At 41.4% G+C, this 23,326-nt stretch overlaps 1 protein-coding gene across 1 annotated transcript in view; it reads left to right on the forward strand.

Annotated features, from left to right (window-relative positions):
* The window catches only part of gabbr1a (gamma-aminobutyric acid (GABA) B receptor, 1a), a 90,064-nt gene that overhangs the window by 41,283 nt on the left and 25,455 nt on the right, over window positions 1-23,326 (forward strand). Inside the window, exons 10-15 of the mRNA XM_079343646.1 lie at window positions 8,290-8,391; window positions 8,672-8,737; window positions 8,937-9,128; window positions 15,337-15,582; window positions 17,274-17,337; window positions 18,261-18,338. Coding sequence (XP_079199772.1) covers window positions 8,290-8,391; window positions 8,672-8,737; window positions 8,937-9,128; window positions 15,337-15,582; window positions 17,274-17,337; window positions 18,261-18,338 — 748 coding nt within the window. The remainder of the gene's footprint in view (window positions 1-8,289; window positions 8,392-8,671; window positions 8,738-8,936; window positions 9,129-15,336; window positions 15,583-17,273; window positions 17,338-18,260; window positions 18,339-23,326) is intronic.

Below are 23,326 nucleotides of genomic sequence, written 5' to 3' on the forward strand. Positions count from 1 at the left end.
GTTAATATTATTAGGGTGGTTGCCTGAAAGGCAAACCACACTACTACTATTGTTAATATTATTATTATTCTTCTTATTATATCCTCAAAACGGGCCGCGCTACTCCTCCCACAGCGTTTGCGCCACACACACAAGAAAGGTATCGAAACGAGCGTCTCGGCCCCAAAAAGTGTGCTATTACTTTGTGGAAACCTCGGGCACACGGTTTGGACACAAATCGAGTTTAAGTGACAAAAAATTGGCCAAAATTGGCCCCATTCAAAGCAGATGGCAAAATTTGAAATCCTAGAGTGCAACTGCCAAAAAGTTCAGTTTTAGAAACATATTTGTAAATCGCCATCCTGAAGTCATTGTTGCTCGCATATATAAACAAAATACATCAAAATAAAGCTCTGAGTGTCCTCTCACTCATAAAGCAAAAAGTAAAAACATAAAATGTTTCAGTCTCCCAGGGGAGGAATTTGTTTGACAGTCACGCACCACATACACACACATTGGGCTCTCACTCTAAGTCATGTCCAGAATTTCATAGTTTTCACTCATGTTTTGAAATTGCGACTGTGGTCCCAGTCTGAATGCTAGATGGAAATACAATACATCAGAACGTGCGCCTATTTGTGCTGTCGCTCACAGTCCAAACGGATTGGTGATACCATGTTTAGTTTTCAAGATATTTGAGGTTTTGCGAGCAGTGGTACGCCCATTCAAATACATTGATGGAATGTTCTGGCAGATCAAAGCTGAATGTCAAGTGAGCAGTAGGTGTTCAGAGTGAAGAGTGATGACATCATCGTTTCAGTGGGACAGAGTTCTGTCTCAGCTGTTAGATGGCACCATTCTTACTGCTGTCCCACACATGCACACACACACAGACAGTCACGCACACACGGCAACCACCCTCACAATTTCTGCTGGAATTGTCTAGTTAGTGTGAATGCTCAAGCATTCACACTATTGTTATCCAAATCTTTATTAGTGTGAATGCTTCAAAGCATTCACACTATTGTTATCCAGTTCTTTATTATTATTATTCCACTTCCGTGCGTTTTTCGCTGCTCTTCTACTCTTCAACCGTTTGTGCTACTTTCACCGTTCAACTATCGTACTGTTCAGCTTTTTCTGGACAGGTGTGCTATATCTTTTCGCGTTTTTACTACTTTTACTTTTTAAGTTATTTCACTTTTTCCAGAATATTCTGCCCCATTGAAATGAATGGGAAACGTTTCAGCTTTTCAACCTTCTTCTCAGCCTTATAACTTTTGCTCTGTTCAACGTAGAGACTTCATTTTTGCTTTAAAACGTTCACACGTTCTTCTGCTACTTTTGCTACATTTACATTGTTTTGCTATCTTTTATACTTTTTAAACTATACCTCCAAATGTTTGGTGATGTTTTTTGCTGTCTTCCACGTTTTTGAATGGGTGTGTATGTGGTGAGATGTTTAGAGCTAGAGTGCGTGACATCATCGCTTAGAGTGCGGCACAGTTGTCAGATTGTTTCAAAATCTCCCGAACAAATTGCTCTAGCGATCACAATTTTCACACCACATGACTAAATTTACCCTCAAAACGTAGGAAAACTTGTCCTCTCGCTCACATTAAAATTTCAGGACAAACGGAGCTACGGTTTGGACACAGTGAGCTTCAAAGCGGCAGGTGGTCCAAAAAACTCTCCATCTGCGATAATGTTAAAAGAAACGAAAATTGTCAAATGAAAGAAAAATTGACTAAGTTTTTAAATCGCTGTAGTTCCGAGATTTCTTGGGTCCCAGACATACAAATTACATCAACGCGTTCAGCTACCTCTCCTCTTGCTCATAAAATCATCATTCAGCCGCGAACTCTTCATTTTACCCCTTAAAATAAGCACTGAATAGGGAGATGTTTCCCCCGTTTTCTCACTGTCTTATCTGCCAGCTGACTGCTGTTACTCTTTATTATTTATATTATCTTGATTAGTTACACACACAAACACCCTCCCCTCCACATACGCACACACATGCATTGAACTTTATACTGTGGCTCAGTTGGTAGAGTCGTCGCCCCTCAATCGGAAGGTTTAGGGTTCAATCCCCAGCTCCTGCGAGCAACATGTCCAATGTTCTTCTGCAGATACTTTTGCTTCTTGTTTTAGTTTTGCTACAGTCTTTTTCTGCTATTTCCCCTTCTTCTGCTTTTGCAACATCTTCTATTACTATTTCTTGTTCTTCTGCAGATACTTTTACTTCTTCTGCTTCTTGTTTTAGTTTTGCTACGGTCTTTTTCTGCTATTTCCTCTTCTTCTGCTTTTTGTTCTTCTGCTTTTACTTCTTTTTCTGCTTCCACTTTTACTACATTTTCTTCTATCACTATTTCTTGTACAGATACTTTCACTTTCTTCTACTTCCTTTTCTCCTTTTACTACTGTTTTTCTTCTTCCACTTTTCTTCTGCTATTTCCTCTTCTTCCACTTTTCTTCTGCTATTTCCTCTTCTTCCACTTTTCTTCTGCTATTTCCTCTTCTTCTACTTGTTCCACTTTTTCTTCATCTTCTGCTAATTTTCCTCTTTTTCTGCGGATTTTTCTTCATTCAGCAGTGTTTCCGCAACATTTCAGCAGGAAGCATTCACACGCATTTTCCGCAGGGAAATGCAAATTTTCTAGTTATTATTATTCCACTTCCGTACGTTTTTTGCTTCGCTTCTACTCTTCAACCGTTTGTGCTACTTACACCGTTCAACTTTTATACTGTTCTGCTTCTTCTGGACAGGTGTGCTATATCTTTTCACGTTTTTACTACTTTTACTTTTTAAGTTATTTCACTTTTTCCACAAATTTTCAAAAAAAATGTCCCCATTGAAATGAATGGGATTTTTTTCCACTGTTTCACCTTCTTCTCAGCCTTATAACTTTTGCTGTGTTCCACGTAGAGGCTTCATTTTTACTTTAAAACGTTCACACGTTTCTCCACTACTTTTACTACATTTACATTGTTTTGCTATGTTTTATACTTTTTAAACTATACTTCCAACTGTTTTGTGATGTTTTTTGCTGTCTTCCCCGTTTTTGAATGGGTGTCTATGTGGTGGAATGTTCAGAGCTAGAGTGCGTGACGTCATCGTTAGAGTGCGGCAGAGTTGTGAGATTATTTCAAAATCTCCCGAACAAATTGCTCTAGCGACCACAATTTTCACACCACATGAATAAATGTACCCTCAAAACGTAGGAAAACTTGTCCTCTCGCTCACATTAGGATTTCAGGAGAAACGGAGCTACGGTTTGGACACTGTGACCTTCAAAGCGGCAGGTGGTCCAAAAAACTCTCCATCTGCGATAATGTTAAGATTCATCGATTCATCTGGAAACTGATCTCTCTTGACAAAGTTTTTACATCGCTGTGGTTCCCACATTTCTTGGATCCCAGACATAAAAATTACATCAACGCGTTCAGCTAACTCTCCTCTTGCTCATACAATCATCATTAAGCCACCAACTCTTCATTTAACCCCTTAAAATTGGCAATCAATGGGGAGACATTTTCCCATTTTGCTCACTGTCTTAGCTGCCAGCTGACTGCAGTTACTCTTGATTGTAGTTACACACACAAACACCCACACCCCCACACCCCCACACACATGCATTGAACTTCATACTGGAAATGGTCTACTTTTGCTTCAACTTCCTGTTCCTCTGCTTTTACTTCTTTTTCTGCTTCCGCTTCTTCTTTTACTACATTTTCTTATTCTATCACTATTTCTTGTCCTTCTACAGATACTTTTACTACTTGTTCTAATTGTACTACTGTTTTTATGCTATTTCCTCTTCTTCTACTTCTGCTTTTACTTCTTTTTCTGCTTCCACTTCTTTTACTACATTTTCTTCTATCACTATTTCTTGTCCTTGTACAGATACTTTCAATTTCTTCTACTTCCTTTTACTACTGTTTTTCTTCTTCCACTTTTCTTCTGCTATTTCCTCTTCTTCTACCTCTTGTTCTTCTGCTTTTACTTCTTTTTCTGCTTCCACTTCTTTTACTACATTTTCTTCTATCACTAGTTCTTGTTCTTGTACAGATACTTTCACTTTCTTCTACTTCCTTTTCTCCTTTTACTACTGTTTTTCTTCTTCCACTTTTCTTCTGCTATTTCCTCTTCTTCCCCTTTTCTTCTGCTATTTCCTCTTCTTCCACTTTTCTTCTGCTATTTCCTCTTCTTCTACCTCTTGTTCTTCTGCTATTTCCTCATCTTCCACTTTTCTTCTGCTATTTCCTCTTCTTCCACTTTTCTTCTGCTATTTCCTCTTCTTCTACCTCTTGTTCTTCTGCTTTTACTTCTTTTTCTGCTTCCACTTTTCTTCTGCTATTTGATCTTCTTCCACTTTTCTTCTGCTATTTCCTCTTCTTCCACTTTTCTTCTGCTATTTCCTCTTCTTCTACTTGTTCCACTTTTTCTTCATTTTCTGCTAATTCTCCTCTACTTCTGCTAGTTCTTCTTCATTCAGCAGCGTTTCTGCAACATTTCAGCAGGAAGCATTCACACGCATTTTCCGCAGGGAAATGCAAATTTTCTAGTTATTATTATTATTCTACTTCCGTACGTTTTTTGCTTCGCTTCTACTCTTCAACCGTTTGTGCTACTTTCACCGTTCAACTTTCATACTGTTCTGCTTGTTCTGGACAGGTGTGCTATATCTTTTCACGTTTTTACTACTTTTACTTTTTAAGTTATTTCACTTTTTCCACAAATTTTCACAATTTTTTTCCCCATTGAAATGAATGGGATTTTTTTCCACTGTTCCACCTTTTTCTCAGCCTTATAACTTTTGCTGTGTTCCACGTAGAGACTTCATTTTTACTTTAAAACGTTCACACGTTTCTCCACTACTTTTACTACATTTACATTGTTTTGCTATCTTTTATACTTTTTAAACTATACTTCCAACTGTTTTGTGATGTTTTTTGCTGTCTTCCCCGTTTTTGAATGGGTGTCTATGTGGTGGAATGTTCAGAGCTAGAGTGCGTGACATCATCGTTAGAGTGTGGCAGAGTTGGGAGATGGGTTCAAAATCTCCCGAACAAATTGCTCTAGCGACCACAATTTTCACACCACATGACTAAATTTACCCTCAAAACATAGGAAAACTTGTCCTCTCGCTCACATTAGGATTTCAGGACAAACGGAGCAACGGTCTGGACACTGTGAGCTTCAAAGCGGCAGGTGGTCCAAAAAACTCTCCATCTGCGATAATGTTAAGATCCACCGATTCATCTGGAAACTGATCTCTCTTGACAAAGTTTTCACATCGCTGTAGTTCCCACATTTCTTGGATCCCAGACATAAAAATTACATCAACGCGTTCAGCTAACTCTCCTCTTGCTCATAAAATCATCATTCAACCACCAACTCTTAATTTAACCCCTTAAAATGAGCACTGAATAGGGAGATGTTCCCCCATTTTCTCAGTCGAAGCTGCCAGCTGAATGCAGTTGCTCTTGATTGCACTTACACACACAAACACCCTCCCCTCCACACACGCACACACATGCATTGAACTTTATACTGTAAATGCTTTTCTTCATGATTGGCGGCTGTGGCTCAGTTGGTAGAGTCAATCGGAAGGTTGAGGGTTCGATCCCCAGCTCCTGCGAGTGACATGTCTGATGTGTCCTGTTCTTGTACAGATACTTTCAATTTCTTCTACTTCCTTTCACTACTGTTTTTCTTCTTCCACTTTTCTTCTGCTATTTCCTCTTCTTCTACGTCTTGTTCTTCTGCTTTTACTTCTTTTTCTGCTTCCACTTCTTTTACTACATTTTCTTCTATCACTATTTCTTGTTCTTGTACAGACACTTTCACTTTCTTCTACTTCCTTTTCTCCTTTTACTACGGTTTTTGTTCTTCCACTTTTCTTCTGCTATTTCCTCTTCTTCCACTTTTCTGCTATTTCCTCTTCTTCCACTTTTCTTCTGCTATTTCCTCTTCTTCCACTTTTCTTCTGCTATTTCCTCTTCTTCCACTTTTCTTCTGCTATTTCCTCTTCTTCTACTTGTTCCACTTTTTCTTCATCTTCTGCTAATTTTCCTCTTTTTCTGCTGATTTTTCTTCATTCAGCAGTGTTTCCGCAACATTTCAGCAGGAAGCATTCACACGCATTTTCCGCAGGGAAATGCAAATTTTCTAGTTATTCTTCTTATTATATCCTAAAAACGGGCCGCGCTACTCCTCCCACAGCGTTTGCGCCACACACATAAGAAAGGTATCAAAACGAGCGTCTCGGCCCCAAAAAGTGTGCTATTACTTTGTGGAAACCTCGGGCACACGGTTTGGACACAAATCGAGTTTAAGTGACAAAAAATTGGCCAAAATTTGCCCCATTCAAAGCAGATGGCAAAATTTGAAATCCTAGAGTGTAACGGCCAAAAACTTCAGTTTTGGAAACATATTTGTAAATCGCCATCCTGAAGTCATTGTTGCTCGCATATATAAACAAAATACATCAAAAGAAAGCTCTGAGTGTCCTCTCACTCATAAAGCAAAAAATAAAAACATAAAATGTTCCAGTCTCCCAGGAGAGACATTTGTTTGACAGTCACGCACCACATACACACACATTGGGCTCTCACTCTAAGTGATGTCCAGAATTTCCCAGTATTCACTCATGTTTTGAAATTGCCACTGTGGTCACAGTCTGAATGCTAGATGAAAATACAATACATCAAAACGTGCGCCTATTTGTTATGTCGCTCACAGTCCAAACGGATCGGTGATACCATGTTTAGTTTTCAAGATATTTGAGGTTTTGCGAGCAGTGGTACGCCCATTCAAATACATTGATGGAATGTTCTGGCAGATCAAAGCTGAATGTCAAGTGAGCAGCAGGTGTTCAGAGTTAAGAGTGATGACATCATTGTTTCAGTGTGACAGAGTTCTGTCTCAGCTGTTAGATGGCACCGTTCTTACTGCTGTCCCACACATGCACGCACACACAGACTCTCACGCACACACGGCAACCACCCTCACAATTTCTGCTGGAATTGTCTAGTTGCATTTACTGTTGTCTTATAAAAGTCTGGACCTTGTAAGCACACGGCAGACTGGAGCAGATCTTTAACTAAGCACGCCTTTGTTTCAGAGAGGGAATAGTGTGTTGTGAACAAGGAACAGGCTTGAAGCAAAACTCAATTTTCAATCCGCTCGTGACCTTAAGAATTGAACTTTTTGAAGTAGTTTCTTTATGCAGTTGCTGATAACACAGAAGAGCACAGAGCTAAAGCATATAGATCGGCCAAATAGATCAGAAATCAGAATCTGTTCATCCCTTCTCTAAACAGCCAAATATGACATCTACTATGAGCTGTGTAAATACAAAAAATATTTACTATGTGCTTTAAATCGCTTCTTCCCAGTGACCGATATTAAAGCTTTAAATAAATATATTGAATATTTTTTTCTAATCCTTGTGGTATTATTTGCTCTTTAAGCTCACATAAAAAGGCCTCTGTATTCATTCCAGTTTGTTTAATAAGCTGATAAAAAAAAGTCTTCACAATACATTTAACTTGTGTGTCCAACAGATGTCCGTGTCTGCGCTCCTCTCGTTTGATAATCAAAAGGTTAAAATCTCGATTCATTTGAATTCCGGGTTGTGACTCTGTCAATAATGAAAAGTCCAAAGGGGGTAAATCCTTATCAAGGCACTACTCCTCCTCCTCCTTTTCTTTAATCTCCCTTTCAGATGCTTTGTTATCACTTCCTCCATGTCGTTACGTAAATGGTTGTTCGCCTGATCGCCTTCCTGCCCCTCTGTGTTTGTTTACCAGAGACGTTGTGTTCTAAGGCTGCACCTTCCGGCACCGATCTCTTCTGCCGATTGATGGAGCTTTTTTTTTTTTTTTTGAAGTAATTTGTTGGAGTATTGGTTGTGAGAATTATTGATCAAGCAGTACATCTCTCTGGGCTGCGGGCGGTCGATGACCATGACACTTGGGTTGGTTCCTGTAATGGAAGTTAATGATCCCGCTCGTCCATTCTTTACTCCACCCTCACTGCATTCTCCTTTCCACTCGTCTTCTTTGTCTAGAAATCTTGCTGCCTCCCTTGTTTATCATACAAGCCCACGCTGTCAGTCCCCCTCTTGATTTTTCTCATATACACTTCAGGCTTTTTTTGTATTCGTTTTTTTTTCTTCTGTCTCTTCAGACTTTTCTGCTGTCTTCCTCTATAATCTGAACCTAACACCTCTCCTCCCTGTCCCTCTCTGTTCAACCCCCTCTCTAACCCCCCCTCGTCTGTCCCTCCCTTTCATCTCACAGACTCTGGACGATCTGGAGCAGAGGACGAAGGAGGCGGGCATCGAGATCAGCGTTCGTCAGAGTTTCCTCACCGACCCGGCTGTCGCTGTCAAGAACCTGAAGGTGCTTTGATTAAAAATTCACCTCAGCTGCTGGTCCTCTCTCTCTCCCTCTCCTTCCTTCTCCGGCTCACAGCTGCGCACGATTCCATTAGCATAGAGCCGACTTGATGGAGGAAATTAATGCGCCATGCTAATTAGCAGCTCCTGAACAGCAGTACGTGCCGTCCTGTGAAGAAGCAGGAACTTTGGCTCGCTGTGCTGCCACATCAAGCCGTGCAAAAGAGAAGTTTTACTGTCATTCTGATGTAACTAAATTGTTTTGCTTTCTTGTTTTAATGCAGCGCCAAGATGCAAGAATCATTGTGGGGCTCTTTTATGAGACTGAAGCCAGGAAAGTGTTTTGTGAGGTTAGTACCTTTTCCTGCTCCATTGCTCCCAATGGACTGAACCTGTCTGGCTATTAGAAGAAATGGAGCTCTGTAATGAGCTCTTTGAATGTCTGAATGAATTTCCTTGTATGGCAGTAATACAACATGCTCGACACATCTATGGGAATAATTCTCCTCATGCTTTATTTATCATTGTCTCGCTCCCGCCCTGCTGCAGGTGTTCAAGGAGAAGCTCTACGGGAAGAAGTACGTGTGGTTCCTGATTGGCTGGTACGCAGACAACTGGTTCAAGATCAAAGACCCGGCCATCAACTGCACAGTTGAGAATATGACGGAGGCCGTAGAGGGACATGTGACCACCGAGATTGTCATGCTGAATCCTGAGACCGTCCGTGGCGTCTCCAACATGGTGAGAAATTAAAAAAACCTTATTGTCTCTCAAAATCATCATGGTATGAAAAAGCTTTACCGATCAGTCACAACTGTATAACTATATCAATACGGCAATGTATCGTTGTTCTGACTTGTGTGATCCAATTATCAATACGCTGGCTTAAATTTTCATTTAAAATGTGGCGCTCTGAACAAACTTAACATCCAATTTGACTCGCAGATTAAGACTAGCTAATGACTCCTCGCGATGGCAGTGATCACAAACAGGAACGAGCGTAACATGAGAGAAAGTTAAATGGCCAACGAACAAGTTGATTGTGGGATTAAAGTAGAAGAAGACAGGTGAAAGTGAAGTCAAACAGAAGAGGAAGTTACGAATCTAAAAGAAGCTAAAAAAAACCAAAACAGCTAAGGCTACTTTTTGCTGCGTCGAGAGGAAAAGGTGGAGGGTGAACTCAGGCCAACAGAGAGCGTTGAACTCACCTGTGATGGCAGACTTCCAGGCACGTCGTCCTACGAAGCAGTCACTGCACATTTGACTGACAAGGAGAAGAAAATTCTTGTGAATTGAATGTGCTAAAAAGTTGGTATGCTGAACGAGACTCACTCTGCTGCTCACCTGAAGTTTGAAGGCAACCGAGGACAGAAAGTTGTTAAAAATGCTACCATGGTGCTAATGGATGGCAGAGGCTATCGATGTTCACTGTCACATAATGCTCTCAGTCCAGATTCACATCTCACTGCACCACGTGCCGCTCCATGTGCACTGGAAGGAAAGAGGAAAACATGCTTTTAATTCAAACCTTCATAGGTTCATTCATAGGTACACAATATATTTGCAAAATAACAAGCACTCATGATTTTGGCTTTGCGCATGCATAGGTCTGCGCAGAACTGCTTAGTAGTACATCTTAATGGGAAGTACTGTTCAATGTAGCACCCTATTTAGTCACAGACAATGAGAAGAATATGAAAACAGCTCTCAGGCTAAATACTAGCATCGTGTCATCCCAGTTGATTTTGTGAAAGTAGTTTAATAAACTTTTTTAGGGGCTTGTTGTATTCTTCAGTTAACCAGATATCCTGATAAATCGTTTGATTACCTTGCAATACATCGATTATTGCAGCATCGCTGTATTGTGAAAGTATCATTTCACAGCTATCCTGCAATTCCCAGCCCTACATGTTGTCCTAGAGGTGTTGTAGAAGTGTTGGAAGCAGGAAAAATGGGCGAAGGTGAGGATGTGAGCGACTTTGACAAAGGTCAAATTGTGATGGTCGGACGACTGGCTGAGAGCATCTCAAGCTTCGCAGATGTTCAGGTGTGTTCCCGGTCTGCAGCGATCTGTAACAACTGAAAGTGGTGCTGCACGTGGGGAGCGAAGGCTGGCCCCTGTGGTCCAATCCAACACCAGAGCATCTGGAGCTCACACTCATGCTGCTTCTGACAGAAAGGCGTCAGGACACACACTGTGTCTAGGATGTACACGTCACTGGGCAGGTGGTCGTAATGTTTTGGTGGTTTGATTTATATTAGTTATTTATCAGTGATAGTTAATGCAATACAAGCAGCTTAGCCTTCTTATGTGTGAACTCTAAGTGAACTGAGTGAACCATCTCTTGGTTAATACGATCACAATGCAAAAATACTTAAAGCAAGCATGTAATGGACTTTTAATGACACCAGATTGATCACATTGGGAAATGGAGTTCATGCTTGCACTGTTTTTTTTGCGGTTCAAATTCCCAGGAGAACGCACGGGCCTTAACGTTGGGTTGTTGTACGGTAAAAGTTCACTGACTGATTCTAAAACAGAAACATGGTTTACACTAATTAGCACCTGTATCGTACGGCTCCATGCACACGTTAGGTGGTAATATAAAGGTGCAAGAGTCACACCTTTTATGTTACTGAGTTTCACTTTAAAAAAAAAGGAAAAGAGAACCTGCAGAGAGTTTCAAACTGAAACTGGCATTTGTAAAATCTGTTCTGGGTTTATTCATTTATTTATTTATTCATTTTTTAAAAAGATGAACTTTAGGATGAGAATATATTTGTTGTTTAGCGTGTTAGCACGCTAACTGCCCTAAGAGCTGTACCGTAAGGTTTGTTAAGAGGGATTTTACTTCATCCAATCAAGAAAAATGATTAGGCTGCACCGGCTTTAAACCGTAAATAATAAACCTGTTCAATATTTTACGATCTAATAGCCTGTGGTGTTGGGGGGAAGCTAATGGGGGAAACAAGAGGACTGGATTGATGGGCGAGCATGCACAGAGTGGTATGAATCCAGCGCTACTGCAATCCTGTTTACACCACGACTTCACCCCATTTTATTTTACAAATTTTCAGTAAAGATTCGTCAAAAAAACATCGTCATTCTTCTCGCCGCTCGTCCACCACATTAACTTACTTTATTTTTTTATTTTGTAAAGATTTATCTTTGGTCTTTATTGTAGAGATAGGATGCTGGAGAGAGTTGGAAAGCAGACAAAGAGGGTGGGGAAAGGATCCACAGGACTCTGGTTGTTCGGGAAGAGCATGGATCGTATTGTTTGGAGCAAAACTGTTCAATCTGTTGTCGTTCTTCGTTATGTGTGGCGTCTGCGTGGAGGTTTTAAAGTCTTTTAGCGTGGGCCAGCTTTAAGCACAACTTGTTTTGGTTAAGGAACAAAACAAACACAGACGAATACTTGAGTTGGAGCACTTTCCTCTGATTGCCTCTCACTCAGTAAAACATTGCTCTGCGACCGGTCTTCATTGATTGTCATGCATTATGGTTATCACTCCTCTTTGTAAGTTCCTAACCGTAACGTCTTCTGTCATTTATGAAAAATGGATCGATTCCCTTGAAATAGAGTTTTATTCAAGGAAAGACCACAAACTGAGAACTTCAATTTCATGGCTTCAGTGAACTGCATATGACCCGAATCAATATTGTGTTTCTTAAAGCGATGGTGATTGATGGGAGAGTAAGAGATGTTTTACTGTCACACTCCACCTGAGCATCTGCATGTATTATTTCCTTCACCTTCATTGAGCTTCTCAGGTACCAGTCGTTTTTCTGCTTCTCTATCACCCGTCGCTCTCCTCTCTTCACCCTCTCTAATCCCATTAAACAGCCTCCTCTTCTCTCCCATTGTTCGACCCTCTCTGACTCTGCTGCTCCGCGGTCCTATCATTCCTCCAGTCCTCTTTCTTTTCATTTTTTTTAACAACTTCTCCTCTGCTTTCTTCTTAACATGTCCCCGCTCCCACCTTTTTTCCACGCGTCTCCCCCTCTTCTCCGCTCGCACCCTCCTCCCCGTCTCTCGCACTTCATCAGCAGCTGTTGTTTATATTCATACAGCACCTGCCACTACCTGCTGATTTAGCTGTTGACGTGCTGCTCGACGGGCGATAAGAATTACAGCCAGAACTCCAGCACATATTCAATCTATTCAAATTCAATTTCCAAGTTTGAAATTGGCGTATTTCTTTCTCGATAGAGCGCTCGAGATGAAGCTCAGGCACCAATACTGCGGGGTCTGCAATAGCACTTTGTCAGCTAGATTTCAGAAGGTAGTGGCAGATTTAAACGCCGAACACCAAGGTTGGAATTTCAATGAGATGAATTTGAATTAACTACATCGGGGGTTGTCGGCCTAATTGGCCTCCGAGAATCCACAGAGGCCACCTTAATGATTGTTAGCAAGAATCTCTCATCACACATGTATCCCTGCTTTCAGGAGAAGGATATTTGTAGTTTTTGTAATACAAACACATTATTAAATAGGTAAAAGGAAAAAAAAAGGTAATTTATTAAACCAGATTTATTTTTTTCGTCTGACAGCAATTAAAAAACAAAGGTAGAAGAAGTCTTTAGTTGCTGTTACAGCTCTGTGATCAGCCTGCCCGATCATTTGGACCACTTGGCTTAATTAGATGGCTTACCTGTCTCTCTTCCTGCTTGCATTAACAAGGTAGGAACAAGTAAGAGCCAACAAACAAGTCCCAAAAAAAAAACATGTAGAACAATAGTGGGATGAGGTTGGGGATAAATAGTAATAATAATAATAATAATAATATTTATAGTAACTTTATTTACATAGCACCTTTAAAAACACAAAGTGATCCCAACTGAATTAAAAAACCAGACTAACATATTTAACCCAATCATCACAGGGAGCATCATACTGTAAGCACATACCTGATCTCTATAATCCAGGTCTACGCTCCCTCCCGCCCACTACGCTCTGATAATGAAGGCGTCTAATCCGACCTTCACAAAAGGGTCCGAGTACGCTAACTTGACTCGTCTCCTCTGTCGCCCCCCGGTGGTGGATTAAACTACCAAACTCCTTTCGATCTGCTGAGTCCCTTTGCACCTTTAAGAAAAAGCTAAAGACCCCTCCTCTTTACGAACACCTGTGACTTTAACGATGATGACGATGGGTTTTTTTTGTCTTTATACTGGTTATAACGCTCAAGGACAGCCGACTTCCTGTCAGCACCCGTGTGTCCGACCACATTTAAAGCTGTTCGTTTGCACCTACTGATGTTGTTTCCTCTTTTCTGGATCCTTGCTCGTGTTGCACCAACTCTCTGATGTACGTCGCTTTGGATGAAAGCGTCTACTAAATGAACTGTGGGATTGTAGAAGTCCAAGTGAACCAAAGATTTGAGATGGTGTATGAAACTAAAAGAGCAAAAAGCAAAGAAGTGCTGACAGAGAAGTGCATCATACGCTTGGCGGTGCATGTTCATGTGCTTCCGGGAAGTTGCTTCAACATTTTTTGTTTTGTTTGATACCTTAAAAATCGAGCTTACTCTTGCATATTTACCCAAAGTTGCTTACCCCAGCTTTAAATGTACACTTATGAGCAAAGACAAACCTTGGATGATTTTTTTTTATTATTTTTTTTTTTACAAAGCAGAGATGTGCCACGGGATCTATTCTCTCCCTCTGTAGCCATATGCCATATGTCTGACAGTTTCTATGATTGAAGCTCTTAATTAGCACTGTGTTACAAGGTGTGAAGTAATACAAAAATCTTACCGGAGCTAGCAGTAACATCACCTCTTCCTACTCTTGGCTCGTTTCCGACTGCAGCAGAAGGAGCTTTGTGTGATATAAGAAGAGAACTACCTCAGTGTGCAACAAACCTGTGAAAGTGTGTCATGGCTCTCTTCGCAGGGCACTGCACAGTATTTAAAGGTTCAACATCGTTCTGTAGATGATTTATTTTGAGAAGATGAGAGTTTTGGTGACACTTTTTGGAGCTTCATCCAGCGGGCTATTAGTTCACTGTAGCTTTTCACACAGCTGGGAACAGTGGAAATCGGCTGTTTGTGCGGGTAACAATTAAATGATAAATGGACTCGAGCTCGTAGCGCTAGTTTTCTAGTCTTCTGACTACTCATGGCGCTTTTACAGCGCAGGTCACACCTACCCATTCACACCCTGATGTCAGAAGCTGCTGTGTGAAGTGACCATTAGAAGTAACTAATCCCATGCGCCACCACGAAAGCAGCAGGAGCAATTCGGGGTCAAGTGTCTTGCCCAAGAACACATTGGACAAACTGACAAAAAAATACTGTGAAATTGACGATAAAAACTGCAACGAGTGTCGTTGATTTCCTTTACATAAAACACAAACCTTTTTCAAAACGAAAGCAAATGAGCTTTTTTTGTATGCTAAGCTAGGCTAATCTCCTGCTTGCTGGCTCCATCCTCAGGTTACATGTTCAGGCATGAGAGAGTGGAACAATCCGCTCATCTCACTCTTTTCAAAATAAGCAAAACGAGAATCCTTAACAAAATGTCCTTACTTTTCCTTCATAAATGTCAACCTGCAGCTTTTTCCTTAATGAATGCCAAACGCCCTCCAGTCAGCCCAAGAGCTCCTGCGGTTCAGATGCCCCCTCCCACTGTTAGCTCAAGAGATAAACTGAGGTGACCTTAAGGAAAAACCTTAACCCTTACTATGCATCTGCAGATGGTGAAACTTTTCCGACATGCAGAAATCTCCCTTTAAATATGTTCTGACATTTATGCCGAAAAAAAAGTAAAGTTTGAACTTTTGCTGAATATGATGTTTGTCCATCGCTGCTTTCTTTTTACTCTCTCATCCATCTTCTTGTGTTGAAATGGACAGATGCCTTTAATATGTCTGCTTCACAAATCTTACTTTTAAAAGTGCCTTTGTTTTGAAATACTGTGTCTGTGTCCTGTGTCCGTCAGACATCGCAGGAGTTCATCGCCGCCTTGATGTCTCGTCTGGGTGGGAAGAACCCCGAGGAGACGGGCGGCTTTCAGGAGGCTCCTCTGGCCTACGATGCAGTTTGGGCTCTGGCTCTCGCCCTCAATAAGACCGTGGCCCCGCTGAAGGCCAAGGGCCGCCGACTAGAGGACTTCAACTACAACAACCATGACATCACCTCCGAGATCTACCGGGCCCTGAACACCAGCTCCTTTGAAGGCGTCTCGGTAAGTGCACACGTTGAGAGAGAAGAGCAAAAACAGTTTATGCCCTAAATTTGGTGCCCCGCTGTTATTTATCAAACATGAATATGCAGTGACTTGACATTTTTGATCCTTAAAAATACAGTCACTGCCTTTCATGGTGATTAAAAATGCATATTTTCTCTCTTTAAATGTCTGTGCTGAGGTCTGTAGTGTGAAATGTTTATCCAGGCTGAAGGAGGACGGGATGGCGTTTTGTGATGTGGCGGATTTAAAAAAAAGTACAACTCAGATATATCTCATTCATACTTAATGTTAACCATTAACAATTATCCTGTCACAATCACTATTTTAAATGGTGATAATTACAGTCATATAACAGTGACCAGTTAGAGGGGGTCATTTAATATTTCCCTTTTTGTACAGCATATAATTACTGCATTCAACGTATGCTCTGTGTTTGTGTCGCCCTGGCGTGTGTGTGTGTGTGTGTGTGTGTGAAACTCTCATACAACACCGCCGTGTGTGTTTAAGTTATGACTGTTGCTCCACTTCCTCATGTGACACAAACAATAAAGAAAAACAAAGAATTTATGAAGATTTGTTACAAACAAACAGAAGACGATGACTGAAGCGAGCAGCAGAGTCCTGGAGGCTGAAATGAGGAGTAAAAGTGTGCACATATGGAGGAGGGACAATTTAAATAATAAGGGTTTTTTTTAAGTTACGTACATCGATTAAATCTAACGCAAGCAAGAACACTAGCTTTGCACCATATTGTAAGTTAATAAAAGTTGTGAATTTAAGGTTTTGTTCAAACTTTACCCACTAATTAGTGTCTTTTATAAAAAAAAATGAGAGGGGACAGATTCATCTGAAATACGTCTCAGCTTTTCTCATCTAATTTCTTGCCAGGTTGAAAGTCTCGTCAGTGATGTGGCAACCGTCCCAGATTTCAGCCCTTACTTTTGTCAGTAGAGCCGAGTGAGTTTATGAGCTGAAAGTGAGATATAACCCTTCCATGTTGTGCTCTACTGCACAGATGTGACGTTTCTAAAAATGTACTCTGAAGGTTGTTTCAACTTAATTAAGAAGAAGAAAAACCAAGAATTAGACATACAGTCCTGTATTGATTCCACTCAGGTGAAACTCTTTTTGGCCATCTGAATATAAGAACATCTGCAGCAACCACACTGAGGGAACGCTACTGTCAAAATCATGCCAGTTCAAAAAAAAGAAAAAAAGAACCAGCCCTGCCTTCCATTCATACACATTATAAGATAAGATAATCCTTTATTCATCTAGCAAGCAGAGAAATTTACAGCGTTACAGCAGCAAGCAGGATAGCAGAAGAAAATCACAAAAAAAATTAAAATAGATCAAAAATATAAGTGTAGAAAAGTGTCAAAAATGTGCATCAAAAACAATAATCAAAGAGCTCGTGAAAAAATATGCATAACCATCTTCAATCGTTGTAAAGAGACACCGCAGCTGTGATTGCATCTCGTCAGCTTCAGCATCTGCGCCGGGAAAGGTTAACTGTCTGCTGCGTTTTATTTACCGTGTAAAACAGGACAGTGGTATTCCTCTTTTAGATCTACCCTGTGCAAGAGAGCTAATAAGTGTATTCATCAACATGTCTCTCTTCCTTTAAGAGACGATCTAATGATGCAGAAAAAAAACAAAAAAAACATTTTGTCTTGTCTTTGTCTCAGGGCCAAGTGGTGTTTGACGCTCAGGGCTCCAGGATGGCAATGACTCTTATTGAACAACTGCAAGGTAAAACACTCGAGCACTGTCCTCCCCTCAGGTGTTGTGTCGCAGAATCTTCCCTGGACTCTAAATGTCTCTCATTCATCAAAATAATCACCTCTGACTGGATTCATCATGTATTGATTTTTGCTCTCAGCCCATTTAAAAGCAATATAATTATTTTCTTTTGGTTTGGGTTTTTTTGTGAGTTTGCTGCTATATCCTGTAATGGTGCATCCGAACGGGGACTTGACACAGGAATGTGTTGGCTCAAAGCTTTGCTCTAATTGGGCACAAGTCTTCATTTTAAGCCGTTTCTGGAAATGGCATCCTATTTGTCACCGGTGACTTAATGAGTTTCTTGGTGCGGGATAAGGTTGAGGATTATTTTCTACCTCTGTTCTCCTAGGCGTCCTAAAGGATGAGAATTTATAATCCTGCCTCTTCCCCCCCCCCACCCCTCACCCCCTTCTGTCTCATATTTCCTGTTGTGGTGTCGAGGTAATTTGACATCCACAATGAGGCGACCTGACTTGCATCCCTGAATCACTGTGGGACCTCATCAGTATTCCTGGTCAAGGCTGCCTCATAAGCTCCTTCCCCCCCCCCCCCCCCCCCCCCCCACCCGTCTCCCCCCCTTTCCCTCTTCTCCTCCTTCTCCCCTTGGTACTTCTTTGTTTGTCCTTCTTTGTACACCTTCATCCTTCAATTCTTTTATCCCTTCTTTTGTTTTTATATTTCCGTGCCCACTCGAGCGATTAATGCGAAAACACAGGAACGATAGAAAAGTAGCTTAATGGTGCCTGAATGAATTATGAATGTTAATCAGCTCTGTCAAGTTTTGTTGTGTTGTTAAAAAATCAAAAAAAACACCAGGGAAGGAAATGAAATTTGCAGGCAATGCTAATTAAACTTTCTCTTTCTCTCACTCTTTTACTTTAATCGTACAGGAGGAAGCTACAAGAAGATCGGTTACTATGACAGCTCGCAGAAGAACCTCTCCTGGTTCGACAATGACGTTTGGATCGGTAAGCTTGATTAATGATTCTCAGCCCGCTTCCTGTGTCTGTGTTGTTTTTATGTGTCCTGTCTGTGAGGCCATCATGAGTCAACAGGGTCACATCCTCCCGCTGTGACGTAACACCTCCTCAGCACGGCTTTATTCAGACCTCCGTACTCTTTAAATGACATATAATTATCCGGCATTTTTCTCCCTAACCGCTCGTTTGGACGAAGCTGGTTATTTGGCTGCTGACGCTTCGCTCGCAACGAGCCGCCTTCACACTCAGCGTCCAACATGTGTTGAAATGTTGGCATAGCAAAAGCATAGCAATCAAAACAAGGCAGCAGCTATGTTTGATTGGCAAACCCACACATTTTCAGAGTCTGTTGGGGGGGGGCTGCTCAGACAAAATTAAGACAACTGAACCGCCCCAAGAACACCCCCTCCTCCGGGTGTATTATCGTGGGCTACAACGCTCTTTAAAGCCGACTTTTAGTAACATTTCTGCAAATAAGCACCTTTAAAATAATGCTGAATCAACATAAAGTAGTTTGCAGGAAAACTTTGCAGTACAGGCAACTAACAGTGTGTAACTTCGAGGCTGAAGAAAATGTGCTAATGTGATGATTCTCAAGGCAAATTCTGCAACATGAGGAGCATTTCTGTCGGACTGATCCTCCAATAAATGGACATTTGTGTGTTTGTGTGTAATGTGGACGTTTGTGGCATACTCTCTTTAAGACTCTTTAAATGTTTTTGTGCTCTTCTGGTGTTTTTATACCTTGATTTCACAACACCTGGAAGGCAGATAGGAAATAGGAAGAGAGAGAGGTGGCTAATGACATTTTGAAAAGAGGCGCTGGTCAGATCTGAAACCGTATATGTGGCAACGACTCAGCTGCCAGGGTGCTCAGGGAGCGCCCGTTTCAAAGCAAGCTGGAGCGATTGGGTGCTAAAAGGTTTAACAGCACCTTTATGAATTGTGTGTCACAGTTACACTGCTGCAGCTCCAACTGCTGACTCCGCTCCCCACATAGACTAACAATACAGGATTGTTTGTGTAATCTCTTTTAGCTTGTCTTTGCTTAAGTCTCTCTCCCTCAACACCTCCGATCTGAACCCAGCACACAGTTTGTTTGTACGACCCTCCGCTGTTTGAAAGAGCTCAGCTCACGTCACACAAACCTGAACCGTCTCTCACTGCCGTTTCACATGTTCCAGTTGGCTGTGAAAACCTATTACTGCTGATTTGCCTCAGACACCAAGACCAATTCTGTGGCTGTTTACTGGCCCTGCCCTCCCTGGAGAGGTGACATACTTGTGCCTGGACAGAGTGTGCCACTAATCAATCCTGCACGCCTCGATGGCCCGCAGAGAGACGCCTTTTTTTAGGCTTTTAAAGAAATGATTTGTTGCCACGGCGTAACTGAACCGAGAGAAGGAAGGGATTTCCAGGTCAACATCGGTGGCGAGGGACCGCTGACCTGTATGCATGTACGCAACGTGTCCACATCAGGCCGGCTGCCAGCTCTTTAGTTTGGCTTGTTGCAGCGTGAGGACTCTGTGTTAGCCCAGTTAAAACACAGTGGGCCTCATTCACCTCATTAACTGTCTCAAGAAATCAGAAAGTCGAAACGAAAGTCCTCTCTGAAAATCTGTGTTTTTAAAGTCCACGTGATTCTAAACATTCTGTAACCTGTTTTTCTAACACTGATCCGTGTCCCTAGTCGGTGTACAAAACCCACATTTACTAAAAAAGTCCATCCTCTCACTTTTTAGAAAATGTGTGCTCAAACAGGAAGTTTAGAGATTTTCTCTTCATGACAACACAAAGGGCAGTAACTCCTCCCCCAGGTGGGTGACACTCCCACAGCTAGGTGGAGTCTGTCTTCTCTCCGTAAGCCACTTGAGTGTACTCACAGCCTACATGTGGCCTTTCTGTTCTGGGCAAAGAAAAAGGATTAAAGACTTGACTTTTTTTTGCACAAGTGGGTTTAAGAGGAAATCTTGTCCTGATAAAAGGCGGTGAATGAGGCTCTCCAGATTGTCAAAGGCAACTTTGTTCACTTCCTGTCTTGCCTTGATTCCTCCTTTTCAACTTGATCTGGACTTTACTGTTTACCATATGAATGCACTTCCCTCTGACATCTTCTTGTTGAAAGGAAATTAGCGACTTCCTGTTTTCTGGAGCTGACTCACTTCTGTAAAGTTTTTTTTTTTTTTTTTTTTTATGCTTGATTTGCTTCACGCTGACAGGGTGGAGCACACTCGGGGGTCGGCGCGTTAACCCCTCCGCTTGTTTCCCTGCATGTTTACGAGGCGCCTCCCTGCCTCACTTTCTCACTTTCTCACTCTCTTCTCGGTCGCCCTAACAACCACTTCAGCTCTGCTCTCCTCCTTATCGCTGTGGCAACTGTTATAGAGCTGGGTCTCCATGGCAACATCCTGTCCTGATTCTTTTATGAAGGAGGAGGTTTAAATGGTTCATATGAATTTACACAAACACACATTCACACAGAATTTAGTCTTAATTCATTCATAAAAAGGAACAGTACCTAATTACACCTTCAAGGTGTTTAGGACCCTTTTCTTATGCTTCAGAAAAATAGTATTGTGAAATATTAAGACAAGGCTCAAAGAGCTTTATGTTAAATTGTGAGCAACAGTTAATTCATTTGTTAGACACAATACAACAGGGAGTGTTAATACATAGAGAATATAAATAAAAATGTAATCCTCATTCACTAAAAATCACGATGAGAAAGTCGAGAGGTTTTTACAAAAATAATAATCATTATTTTTTATAATTACTTTCTTCTCTCTCTCTTCTTTCTTGCAGTTATTTTAGTCTTTATTGGATAGGACAGCTGAAGAGAGACAGGAAATGTTGAGAGCACAGAGTAGGAGATGATATGCAGTAAAGGGCAGAGGTCAGATTTGAACCCACAGCTCCTGCGATGAGGACTAGACCCCCTGTATGTGGAGTACGTTACATAACCGGGAGGCTATCGGCACGCCAGGTAAAAACTCTCTGACTAGATTAACCATAAAACTTCAAATATACAGGAGAGGCAATGCAGCTTTTTTTGTGAAGCACATTTCATATAGAAAAAACAGATTTACATTAAGAACAACACAATGTTGTTCAAGTAAAAGATTTAAAATTCTTCTTCTTATTAAGATTGTAAAAAAGTTAAACTGTATTCATGTTAAGTGTTAACATAAGTTTGCCTCCTCTGAGGTGAGAGAAGGCAGTGTCAGAGCTGTGGCTACGCTAACATCATCTGGGAGATTATTCCAGGTCTCTGAGCTGCTTCAGCGTGTTTTGTTATAACTCTGTGGACGGCCAGCAGCCGGCCCCCACATGTCCTCAGGGGTCACCCATGGGTCACGTGTCACAAACGAAGATGTATTTGAGTGCTAAGCTGCAGGAGTAACACAGCCTGAGAGCATTTGAAATCAAACTAGGTGCTAACACATTTAGCCAGTGTAGGATTTTTAGATGTGGAGTAGCGCGGTCATATGTCTTCGCTCTCATCAGGACTCATGCAGATGCTCTTTGAATAAGCTTGAGTTGCTGAGCAGCTTGTTTTGAAAAGAACATTGTAGTTATCTAAAGTCGTGGAAATGAAAGCCTTTCAAGGTCTTTCTTTGGCATCTTTCCTCTGACTGTAGCAGCGTATTTATGAAATGGTAAAAAGTGGATGAATGTCATGTTTTGATGAATCTGTTGGGGGCAACAGTCAAATCTCTTGCTTCCTTCTTAATCCTTTATTCATCTCCCAAATCTCCGATTCTTAGCTATAAGAGACCTTATCTAAACACATAAAGAGAGCCAGACAACATACTGTAGATTCAGATGATGCTAGGAGGCCGTGCAGTATCTGTCGCTGTTTGCACAAGTGAAAACATCAAAGACATTTAAAGACCTTTAATTAAACGATAGAAGAGAAAAGTTTCAGTTCCACTCTCTCCGGCTTCCTCTAACTCTGCTTTAATGCGCACTACAGATCTGCCATGTGTCACACTTTTCAAACCCATATGTGACAAGTCAGAGTCACTGCACATTTGTGTAACTGCTCAACACTTGAACGTGTGTTCTGCATGCTGACGAGAGTCGAATGTGCTCAGTGTGGTAGATGAATCGTATATGTCTCATACTAAGAGCTGAATGGTGAATGGACTCGAGCTGTAGTGAGATGTTTCTGTCAGTGCGAGAGCTCAAACATATGCTGCCGTATTAGCAGCGATGAAACTGGGAGTCCCAGACGGGGATGCTGGTTGTAGAGTGTTTTTGTATTTGATGCAGGCTGTAGGGAGATGTGTGAGACTTAAAGAGGGTTTGTTTTGACGCTGTGTTGTGTGCACAGGAGACAGACCTGTAACCAGCGGCTGACTACAGAGACTGGAAGCAAAGAGCTGATTTCAGGAACATTTCAGAAAAGTATTGTTTTTCTTCTTCTTCTTCTTCTTTTTTTTTTATCTTTGCATACAATCGATGCTTATCGAGTTCAATTAGTTCAGCCAGTTTGATCCTTTTGTACTTCTAAATACTTCTGGATTGTAAAAGAACGCGTTATTCATATCAATAACTCAAGGCCAAAAAAGGTTCATGTTTTTCCATCTTGTTTTCGTCATCTGCTGTGATCATGAGATTTCATTCTGTGCGGTGTGAAATCCTCTTTGAAAACTTGAATCTGACTCGCTGAACACTGCAGGCAGACAACACCAGAGACACATCGGCTGTGTGACGGCGGTGACAAGTTTCTAAACAGAGCGTGATGGGCGTTTTGACACCCTGCGACCCTCGAGGGGGCGACACTGACACTTTCTTCTGACATCTGACACATCAGCTTCACGCAGCTCTGACACTCCTGTTCATGCTTGCTCACGCACGCACACACACACACACACACATTGTATCTCTCACTGACACAAACGCACTCTGATACGGTCACGCGCTCAACTTATACTGTATTCTCACAGAAACACTCCCTCTCACTCATCTGCGCT

Source organism: Symphodus melops, assembly GCF_947650265.1.
Source record: "Symphodus melops genome assembly, chromosome: 5".
In the NCBI taxonomy this organism is placed as follows: Eukaryota; Metazoa; Chordata; class Actinopteri; order Labriformes; family Labridae; genus Symphodus; species Symphodus melops.